General features: G+C 37.1%; 1 protein-coding gene across 5 annotated transcripts in view; it reads right to left on the bottom strand.

The window, feature by feature from the left end:
- Nucleotides 1–4,048: 4,048 nt before the first annotated feature.
- tfap2a (transcription factor AP-2 alpha) overlaps nucleotides 4,049–11,797 on the bottom strand; it is an 11,860-nt gene continuing 4,111 nt past the window's right edge. For 2 of the 5 annotated variants that reach the window (XM_027169671.2, XM_027169661.2), the window contains exons 2-8: nucleotides 10,738–11,151; nucleotides 9,821–9,872; nucleotides 8,062–8,290; nucleotides 7,528–7,646; nucleotides 6,212–6,353; nucleotides 5,208–5,492; nucleotides 4,049–5,079 (exon numbers count right to left, since the gene is read on the bottom strand). In XM_027169671.2, the coding sequence (XP_027025472.1) occupies nucleotides 5,043–5,079; nucleotides 5,208–5,492; nucleotides 6,212–6,353; nucleotides 7,528–7,646; nucleotides 8,062–8,290; nucleotides 9,821–9,872; nucleotides 10,738–11,151 (1,278 nt within the window). In that variant the 3' untranslated portion in view covers nucleotides 4,049–5,042. Of the gene's footprint in view, nucleotides 5,493–6,211; nucleotides 6,354–7,527; nucleotides 7,647–8,061; nucleotides 8,291–9,820; nucleotides 9,873–10,737; nucleotides 11,152–11,580 lie in introns of all 5 variants that reach the window. The other 3 variants (XM_027169680.2, XM_027169705.2, XM_027169696.2) reach the window with 3 other exon arrangements.

The following is an 11,797-nucleotide window of genomic DNA, read 5'->3' as shown; positions in this document are numbered from 1 at the left end:
ACACAAGAGCATGAGAGAAGGGAGAAAGGGAGAGCAGGTTGGCATTCTTTATGAAGCGTGAAGCGGTTTGTTAAATGTTCACATCATTTGCAGGGACTAAGGTTTGATAAAAAGAGACAGCCCTCAAAAGAAATTGATTGAAATGGCGTGTGCCTGGCTGACGGGAGCCAGCGAGGGACAAAGCCCTGTGAAACCATGGCCACTCGAGCAATTATTCCTCCACGCTGAATTTGGATTAGCGCAATGGAAAGAAGCATATGTTTGGCCCACGGCAACATTCCCCCCGGCTGGCTTGGGTGAGGAAGGGGGAGAGCGAGGCTCAAACTAGAATATAAACTATATTAAGCAGAAAATGAAACATTTAAACCGTTGTGGACCCTTTATTTTTGAGTGTACACAAATAGTGCTGAATTCATCTCCAAAAGTAAAATAAACTTCAGTTTTCAGGATTAGAGATTATAAACCTAGTCCCATGGTTAATATTACTTCCAGTAAATATTTAAAGTAACATTGGGTTTAAAAAGGAAAAGATAACAAATACACTACTAAGATTATTAAATTGGAAATAATTATTTTGATCAGCGTTTAATTAGTTGAAATTCTAGTCAGTTTAATAATGAATAATTTAAATAATAGACATAATAATAAACATAATAAACAAAACGATGTAATAATAATAATAATAATAATAATAATAATAATAATAATAATAATAATAATAATAATAATAATGAAGTCTAGCATATGAAACACAACTTTTCACGGTTTTCTAAAGACCCAAACCTATCACATGATGTGTACAACAGACGAGTTAATTTTGTCAGTTTATTTATTCAAATCCGTATATTTTTCTAATCGGTTGCATTAATGCGTCGAACTATCATGAACGATTTGGTGAAGTCTTTGACCTCCTTGGCATTGAAGTGTCCCCCAGTCTGCTCTATCGGCTGGGGTCAGTAATGGAGCGAGACCTCAAATGATGAGGTTCTAAGGTCACGAGTGGAGTACAATTAGCTTTTTTGCGCTCGATTAAAAAAACTTACAGTCACGTAACACGATTGCCAGCGCTTTCCTATTGCTACTCGGTCGAACAAATCAACGTTCTTTTTCTCGCTCTTTCAAAACCTTCCTTTATAGACAGCTTGTATGTCAAAACGAATTAGCTCATGAGTAACTCAAATTATCTCAAGGAAACAGCGAAAATGAAAGCTGGTGCTTGTAGATGTGATGGTTGTAGCTTGTTTATTTGATTCATGTTAATTAGACTATTAATATTGCTGCTTTGGTGTCAGTTCATTTATTTGCCACCGCCCGAGAGTATCGCTTTGTCCAACAAGCTTTCAACCGAGGTTCAAATTCATACGACCTTCTCACAATTATTTCGACCAAAACTAGAATATATGCCATAGAATAGACTAATTGACGCACAACCCGTGGATGAAGGCAGCAGCTCATTGATGCGTTAGTAAATTTTGTTTAATTCCCTATCAAAACAAGGCTAGCGCGACCATATTATCCAATATGAGCTTATCTGAGGTGGTGACATTTTGATAAAGTAATTTCTGTTAGCGGTGTTGAATATGTCGCTTTTGCTCACTTTAAATTACTGTTCCCGTGGCCGTCTTAAATGTACGAGCTGGTGAGTTCGCGCGGTTGTAATTAAACTTAGGCCGAAGTTTTAGAGCATACCCATCGTTACAGCAGAGTAGTTTTGTGTGTGTGTGTGTGTGTGTGTGTGTGTGTGTGTGTGTGTGTGTGTGTGTGTGTGTGTGTGTGTGTGTGTGTGTGTGTGTGTGTGTGTGTGTGCGCGTGTGTGTGTGTGTGTGTGTGTGTGTGTGTGTGTGTGTGTGTGTGTGTGTGTGTGTGTGTGTTTGTGTGTGTAGTTATGTGTGTGTTTCGCTCCGCGCTCTCTCTCTTCCTTCTCCCTTCTCTCTTCTGTTTTTCGTTCTCTTTCTCTCCCGCGCCGTCTCTCTCGCCCTCTCCTCGCTCGTCTCTCTCGAGACTCAGATTTGAGGGGGTGTTAGCAAGAGCGAGCGTCAAATTAAGTTTGGTAAATAGGTCCTGCAGAGTTAAGGACAAGTGTAACACCCCACACCCCACCCGCCCCGAACCAGTTAAAGCCATTGTTGTTCTTTTTTTTTTTTTTTTTTTTTACAGGTGTTCATTATAGCTGAGATACTGTATAATTCGTTAAATGAAAAACCTAATAACATTAATTATCACAAAAGATTATTGTGAAATTGATAGACCGAAATGATAGTGAATTCAGCAGGGTATTGCAATGTCCCCGAATTTCAGTTTGCGCTGTTTTACACACAACGCTCCTGCTTCCAGGCATTATGTTAAACTAGTTCTTCCAGTTAAAGTGAAATTGCAGTAAAATACAAATTAAAATATTAAAAAATATATATAGTATAATATGTTACAATATAAATGTAAACAGACTCTATATGGACGTAAATGAAATATTTTTAAATAAATGCTTTAATTTTTTGAGGAGTAAATTAACACACTGATATGCATATGAATAACATACAGTGCGTTCAATTCGTTTACAAAAATGCATGTAGTAACGTTAGTAGCAAGGGGACACGTAGGGTTAATTTTATAAAGTATTATTATCTTTTTTTTTCTTAAATGATATTCGAGCGCTTTCCCTGTTGATTAGTGCTGAAGATACAGCCGAATATCACTCTTTTTAAGTGAGCCATTGCGCCCGTGGTTAAGCTCCCACAAACAATCTGAAATTGAGCCAACAAAAACAGTACTGACAGATAATGCTCACCTGCTGCAGCACTTTGCATTGTAATTATGCCAAGGACGTCTGCAGTTAGGCTTCTTTAACCTAATTCGAAAACAATAGCCACCGAATCGGAAAAAAAGTCGCTGAAGCAAAAAAAAAAAAAAAAAAAAAAGCTCACGGGCCAAATGACCACTGTTGTGAAAGAATAGCCTGTAATCTTACGTCAATGCCATTGCAAAAACAGACTTTAAAGAACTGGGTTGGTGACTGTGAAATGGGACCAATACGCTCCACTGGAGATTGATTTCGAGGTGCTGAGTATCAATAAGCAATCAAATGTGTTTCAAATTGGTTGTATACAGTGTTTCATACTAGGGAACGATAATATACTGAATGAAGTGTTTTTAATATTTATTCATTGCACGAATACCAAAATGACCTACCAGAAGAACGCCGACCCTGAGAAATGTTATCAAACGAAATATTACGACACCTATTTAAACTTCGCTTGTTAATTCTAATAGAATGATTGCTGAAATAGAATTTACCAAAACTCATCCAAACAACTAATTGATAACATCCATCGCACTGTAATATCTATATTGTACATATTTATTGTAAGTTGGTAGAAGGAACGTATCAAAACAAAGTGGCGTCTAACAGCATACCGCGCTGACATGGCAAGTGTAGTCACCCCCAAACCAGGCTTATATATCTGACTGATTTTAAGAGCGGTTTTGCTTGAGGGCTGAAACCACATAGATTCACTTCAAACACGATTGAGGAATCATTGTTGTCTGTGTAATTTAGTTTGGGGGGGAAAAACACTCATATATTTGAATGATTCTTCCCTGAACAGTTTACGGTAACATTATTTTAATCATTTCGAAAATTATTATTATTATTATTATTATTATTATTATTATTATTATTATTATTATTATTGTTGTTGTTGTTGTTGTTGTTGTTGTTGGTGTTGTTTTACTTCAGAAAAAGAGGTTAAACTGCTTATTGCATGAAACAATCGCCAGGGGAGAGCTAACTCGATAGAGTAGACAAACAGAAAAACAAGCAAACAATCAGATAGATAGATAGATAGATAGATAGATAGATAGATAGATAGATAGATAGATAGATAGATAGAGATAGATAGATAGATAGATAGATAGATAGATAGATAGATAGATAGATAGATAGATAGATAGATAGATAGATAGATAGATAGATAGATAGATAAACACGAAAAGCCCAGCGTGTCAATCATTAAATAGAAAAAAGATGATTAATTAAAATCGAAAAGTGACATGAAGCGTATCAAATATTTATTTTCGTTTGTGGGCAACAAATGACTATAATACATTGACAGGCATGGGAACTATTGCCAGCACATTACAGATAAAACCGCCTCCAATTCGACATTGGACACAGGGCACCAGATATCAGTTGGCCCCAACCAATTTTGAAATTCTTTAAAAAAGAAAGAAAAAGAAAATGAATTTTAAAGACAATAGGTTATCCATTTATTGCTCTTATGGTGCTTCAAGGGAAGAACACGACGTGAAAAGTATTCTGATTGGCACAACACAATAAAAGCTCACATAAATGCTCAAGAAAATAGAAACATAAAACTAGTCACGGGGTCTTTTTGTGATTTTTTTCCAAATTAAAAGGAAATGACATGAGGAGTAGACAGAGAAATAAACGTTTATTTCTATTAAATTTGTTCACTTGCTTCAGTGACGCCTCAACATGCTACAAGAGGGCTGAATTAAAATAAAAAAAAACCCTTCTGTTTCCTAAGAACCGTAAAACCACATAAAGAACTAAGCGAATATTCAAACCCACTAAAACAGGAGGCACCAGATAAATAAAAAAGAAGTTTCAACAGATGCACCATATTTACAGTTCCCGTTAAATTACACATAAATAAATATATACATACATGAACACAGATTCCCTCATATAACCGTGAATCGTGTTTAAATTCAAAGTTCAAGTTGGTCTCTCAGAGTGAACCGTCTGTGTGTGAAGACATGGCATGGAACTGTGGGACTCTTTTCAAGTTTATTATTCACAATACTGATAGAAAATCATCCTCTTTCAGCTTCTTTTTTTTTGTCACTTGGCTACAATTGTCAACTGACAACTGATAAGGGTGGCTAAATTTCAGCCCGTTGCAGCTCATAAAAAAGAGGGAGTTCATTAAAAGTCGTGTGGAAAAAGTTTTTTCTTCTTTGCTCACGCGCCCCCTGTTAGGAGCTGGTTCCTGCACCTCATTAACACAATTATTTCTTCTCATTTAGATAAAAGTGTCTTTCCATGAATCCCAGGATGAACTGCGGTTTTTAAAGAAATAAAACATGTCAAGATCGGGAAATGGCATATTGTCCTTTTTATCACTAGTGTAATATATATATATAATTTTATAATATCTGTGCGGTGCGGTCTAATGGTCGCAGATTACTTTCTGTGCTTCTCATCTTTGTCTCCACCTTTAGTGCCGGACTCGGAGTGGCTGTTGGGATTGTTGTTCAGGTACATTTTATCCATTGCTTTAATGGCCTCGGTCAAATAGTTCTGTAGCGCGGTGACGGCCGCGCACACTGCCGGCGTCCCGAATCCGTGAGAAATTAGACTGAAGTGAGTCAAACAGCTCTGAATGCCCGGCTCGAGTATGGGCTGCGGGCGTGAATTCCCCAGAGGCGAGCGGTCCTGGGAGAGAAGGTCGGTGAATTCTTTGCAGATTTGTCTAGAAGGAGACACAATTCAGTGTGAGGAGCTGATGCCGTGATATGTGCACACAAAAGTGCCAATTTGACCTTATATAACCGATTGTTTTAGTAAGAAATGCATTAACAACACTTTGTTGCATTTGATGTGAGTGTGCTGTGCCCCTAATCAATATGACGCCTGACAGTGTTGCTGTTACATGCAGAATCAAGCCAACTAGCAACGAAAGTTCAAACGAATCAAGTCAAATACGCATTATCGTACGTCACGCGTGTATCTGGAGATGAGAACGGGCCTAGAATAAATGACTATTTTGTAATTATTACTTGAGAAATTAAACTGTTTTAATGTTCGTTTTGAACATAAATGGCGTATGATTGTTCTTCCAGCTTGATTTTTAACATCAAGAAGCGTAAAAAAAGAAGCGTTCATGTTCATGTATGGACTTGAATGTGGTATAGACTTCGATTTGACGTCGCCCAGTGGGATTTCTTATCCATTATACTTCACTAAAATGCAGACATTTGTTCAATTCAAACATAAATATTACAAGCCCATGAAATTAACGCATGAAAAATGCATAGCAAATGTCACTGAATTTCAACTACAAAGAAATTGTTATGTAATCGTGCCTGTGGTTTGGATTTAGACTATAAAAAACAAAAACAAAACAAACAAAAAAAAACAGTGCCTCAAATACACTTTTGGTCATTTGAAAAGCAGAAAGATATCACTTACTTCGTTGCCAGTAACATATTTTTTCTTTGGACTTGTTCATTTGGGTCGGAATGCTGACGGTTTACATATTCAGCTACTGCCTTGGCTGGGAATTCGGTCTCGCAAACATAACCGAAATCTCTGGCAAGATGCACAGCTTCGCCTAAGAAGAAAAAAATGGATTGTGTAATATATTACTTTAAATTACTGACACCAAATGTAGACCAATTAACACCTTCACTTTGCACATTTATCATCTAATTAACGTTCTCGGCAAAAGGACAGGGCATTCTTCCAAAAGCTTACATTTATCAATGAAATTAACAGCTCTTTATTTTTTGTCGAATAGTAGAAAAATATGTCATAAATTAGTATGTCAAAATAAACCAGGTTTTCCATCAAAATAGAAACAATCAATTTAAAAAGTATTTGATAATGGGCATCACACAGACCCCAAAACACTGATTCGTAATTCTGTAGAATTGATTGACGGGTGAAGATATGCACTGTGTACCAAACACAAGCATCAGCAAGTAAAGCTCTTGACTCAAGACTACTTCAACCTTGAGAATCACTAGGTCATTTAATCTAGGTCTGTTTTGTTGATTTTCTCAAGTCTTTGGTTTTAATTTCCTGAAACAGTTGGATTTTAACTTCAGGCTTTCCTGCCATAAGTCTAACCCCCGGAAGGACGCATGCGCCAATTAGCAAGCTCTGGTCCAGTAAACCGCTTTCCATAAAACGGAGCACAGTAAGCAATAACATCACTTCAGAAACCTGCTGTCCTTCCATATCACCACTCGGCTCCACGTCCCCTAGACCAATCCACTTTATCGTGAAAGAATCGTACATTTCAACAGGCTCATTAACATACAACACCAAATTTCAGTGAAGCAGGATGAATATAGCTTTCAGTCTGCAGCCGTAATGATTAACAAGAACCAATGAACCGTCTCAGACCTTTACCTTTAAAAACCAAATACCACCACAAAGAATAATTACACTCAATCACACTCAAGCAAGGCAATGCATGTAAATAATAATAATAATAATAATAATAATAATAATAATAATAATAAAAGAAAGAAAGAAAGAAAGAAAGAAAGAAAGAAAGAAAGAAAGAAAGAAAGAAAGAAATAACTAATTGTATTAAAGTTTTATTTACTCAGTCAGTCGCCACCACCAGAATCACAGGCGCTTATTTTTTAGGACAACCGACCATAAAACAACAAATTAAAATTATGGATTATAGTAGGCCACGGCTCTGTAATAATGACCTACAACAATGTTAGGTCTGCTGCTGAACTGCTTTAACCCGCACTTATAATTAGACTTACCTTCCACAAGTGACGTCAGCAGTGTAACGTTTGCTGCTTTGCGTCTTCCTGCCGGTAGATTTAATCCGATTTTGTCCAGTTTCTCTCTAAGTGATCTTCCACCATTTTTAGATTTCGCCCTGTTGATCGAAGGGTAAATCAATCATATATCTTGTGTTTCATTGTCTTTAAGATTGTCAGTGACATAAACCAGGTTATTGATTATATCTGCATAGGCCTAAGCAGCATTATGCGCCAATCACTGGTTCCTTCTTCATACATACACAAATAGCTACCATTTAAAAATGTTACCAAATTGTTACTTAAAGACACACAACTCATTTATATTTGCTATGATGTTTATTTTTTTTTTATTTGTCTTGTATTATTTTAAGGCCAATTTACATTGTGTATTCCGATATACATCCTTGTATAGCTATTGGTGTGTCTTTTTGCTACAAGGCAAGAACCCAACTCTAAATGTGTTGGTCGGTGTAATTATTGGTGGCACTTGAAAAGAAAGGTAAAGAGCAAAATCATGGAAGACCGTCTCACCTTCTCAACACCCCACCAAGCAAGGAGGCGTTGAGGCACTCAGGCGGCGAGAGGCGTCTTTGCACTTCCGCTACTGTGACCTTGTACTTTGATGTAGAGCTGAGAAGAGACAGACGACCCGGAACAGAACAGAAAACTTCGTTTGGATTCACAACGCCGCCAAAAAGACCATCCTTATTTATAGGTATAGCAGAAACGTTGCTGCTGTTCTTGGATAATGAAACAGGACCTAAGAGAAAAAAGGGCACATCGATATTTCGGAACTTCAGGTTCATCTACTTGAAACACAAGCAAAAGGATGGATTGCTATCAGCCAGACAGCCTGAATAAGACTAGGCGTATTCGCTTATGACGAATGGATCATTGTAGGCAGTAGCTTCTTATCAAAAAGGAAGGCCTCTAGTTGTAGAAAAATGGATACGATAGCAATGACTTTTCATTCAGCTCATGAATGTAACTGCATATACGCCTCGGGTAATAAAGTGGTCTGGCCATCAAAATATTTAATATTATCACAGTCGTGACGTGGGAATATAACAGAGGAACGTGTACGGCATTGTTTCTATAAAGATACTGATTGGAAGAGTCTAGGCTGGATAATGAAGGAAACGGAGCATCCACAAGCAATATGTGGCTAACGAAATTATTATTATTATTATTATTATTATTGATTAACAACGACAAAAATTAATGAAATAAAAATAATAATAAAAAATAATAATAATAACTTGACTGAATTATATATATATATATATATATATATATATATATATATATATATATATATATATATATGCATGAAAGGTATTATATATATATATATATATATATATATATATATATATATATATATATATATATATATATATATATATATATAATAAAAATATGTGTGTGTGTGTGTGTTTCTAATCCAATTCACTATTCTAGTAGAACTCATTTCTGCAGGAATAAAATGGCCTAATCTGCTTATTGCACATTTTCTACATACCCCCCCCCCCCCACACACACACACCGTGCGCGCTCGTATCCCTGCAACGCGTGTTGTTTCTTTGTCGTTCTTTGCACGGTAAACGGAGACAAAGGGCTAAGCACTTTTGGATAGATCACTTGTGACATTAATGGCTCAGCGGAGGCTAATAGAGACAATGGCAGTTAAGCGAACTCCGGAGATTGCTGGTATAACAACCAATTATCGTGCAGATATGAAAAAATACTTCGGTGCAATGCATCCGCAACGTATCAAAAGTAACAAACATTTAATGTCGGAAAAAAATTATACCCATCAATAGCTCAAGTCGTGGCATCATTTTTTGGAATTTCTTTCTCCAAATATGTGCAGCCGAAAGGGGACATGTAGACCAGCAGATGGGAAAAATATTTTTGAACATAAAATGTCTTATTTTATATTTATATATGTTAAGGACAGAGTATTTGTAGTGTAGTGTATGGTGCCTTAGCGCACACGTTCATACATTGTTAACGGTGCAATTTTCGTACTTGAATTTCCAACCAAGTGGATAGCAAGTCACGATGAAAGAAATAGTATCGTATTAACATGCCAAGTTACACATTTCAGGCCAATGTTAGCATGAGACCGCTGTAAATGGCTTATTTAAAATGTATAGTGCCCCATTGGCAAGCTAACTGAAAGCCTACAAATTAACCCAGTGTACTCTTCAGAGCAAGTTCGACTAGGCTTTACAGTCGCCGAGCAGCCAGTCGAGGCACGTACGGTATTTAAAAGGAAATTGCTTACCTTTCTTGATTACGGTTTGGTCAGGGACGTGAATTCCTTGATCTTCAACGTGCTACAAACGATGAAAACAAGATATTAAGAATCATACTAGAAAGCATCTAAGCATTTAAGACAAAAAGTAAGCATCAAAGCATTTAAGACAAAATATATAAATTTTGCCTTAAAATATAAACCTGTTTTTTGTTTTGTTTTGTTTTGTTTTATAAGAAAAATTCAATTTTATTTTAATAGACAATGAAAAATCTTTTTTTTTTTCTAAAAAACGAAAGATGACAGTGATGGTGGTTAGCTATTTGCTTTTCCTGTTTCACTTTCTGTACGATTAATAAAAAGTAACTATATGCCTTCATATTTTGCATGAAATGCTTGTCTGTGGAAATGCATCACTTTCTGTTCGCCTGAATCTTTTCAGTGGGCAGATAATTAAATCAATGCTGAAATGCGGGCAACCAAAACCCACGTCCGAAAATGCCAGACAGTATTATGGAAAATGTGCAATAAAGCATATCCTCTTTTTCATGTGAAAAAAATAAATAAAATTTTATGAAAAAAATATCTGCTTATTTTATAATTTATTTTAGAGAACTTGTGGCTTTTTATATAATCATTAAGGCAATGCTGATACCAAAGGTAACAACAATCATCACCCCCTCGCCGGTAATACTGCTGTTTGTGGCACCGATAATTTGGCATTAATACGATATATTAAATGTATTCTTTAATCGCGCGTTGCAATTGCCAGCATTTAAAGAGCGCTGCAATATGGTCAATAAAAATGTTTAAGGAATAAATGTAGCAGAAACTCTGAATAATTTTCTGTTTGATGAGGTAAAGGGCTTTCTAGATAGAATGTCTCGGTAGAATGTACCTTCTAAAACACCCCGGGGGGTAACGCTAAAGTTGACGCTTCACCTTACCTGTACATCGTCTAAAGAATGAGGTATTCCATGGATGGGGATCGAGTCTGTGAGTCCAGTGTCAATGCCGTGTGCCGAAGGAAGCAACACTTCTCGTCGGTACTCCCTGCAGAGCTGGTGCGGCAGGCCACGGTGCTGGTGCAGCAGGCCACTTTCCTGACTCTGTCTCTGGCTCGGCCAGGCCGGATGCTGCGGCTGAGGCTGCGCATGCAGTGAGTTTATGGAGTATGGATCGTTCACGTGAGAGTAGGGGTCCTGAGACTGCGGGTAGATGGGCTGGTAGGGCGGCGGGAAGTACGGCGGCTGGAAGTCCGAGTTCGGCGTGTGGGAGAGCGGCGGTGCGCTGCTGTACTGACCCACGCTGCCCAGCTGAGGTAGCCTAGCTGTGCCGTTGCTGGTGCCGTCGTGACGATCCTGTACAGAGAGGAAAAAGAGAAAAATATTATATATTCGTTGTGATCAATTTTTGGAGCTTTTGTTCCACATCTGGAAGCGTCATGCTCAGTTTTCCAAGTGAATTCATATATATATTATTGTTTATTTAATCAGAACGTGTGCCTCCTTTTATTAAATGGTGCGATTCATTTAGTGGTGACAATAATAAAATAATAATGCACATTTCCGACTATCGGTAAAAGAGGCAAATGATTCGGCGTATTATAACTGCGTATATCTGCAGAATTAGTGATCATTTGTTTCACATTTTAAGGTAAGAAAGGGAAAAAATAGATGATAAATTTAACAAAATGTTACTTAGAATAGTTTGATTTTTTTTTTTAAAAGTACAGCCTCCAAGAAGAAAAAAAGAGAATTTTATAAACTGTAGCCTTGCTTGTCACTCACCATCGCGGAAAAACTGTGCACTAACATCTGTGAAGATTTCCGAGCGTTTTTAAACGCGAGAATTCGGGAAAGACGAGTGTCGACAAAACAGCGAAAATAAACAAACGAATCAAACTCAGCACTGTATTCTGCGTCGAAATCACGGAAACCAGTGTTCAAATAAGTGAAGAAGAACCACGATAATCCATCAGAGTTTGGGTAGATTCCCAGTGTTCTT

This window comes from Tachysurus fulvidraco, chromosome 25, assembly GCF_022655615.1.
Source record: "Tachysurus fulvidraco isolate hzauxx_2018 chromosome 25, HZAU_PFXX_2.0, whole genome shotgun sequence".
Taxonomy (NCBI): Eukaryota; Metazoa; Chordata; class Actinopteri; order Siluriformes; family Bagridae; genus Tachysurus; species Tachysurus fulvidraco.
The sequence above is the reverse complement of the archived record's forward strand: the minus strand, read 5'-3'. Positions and strand labels throughout refer to the sequence as shown.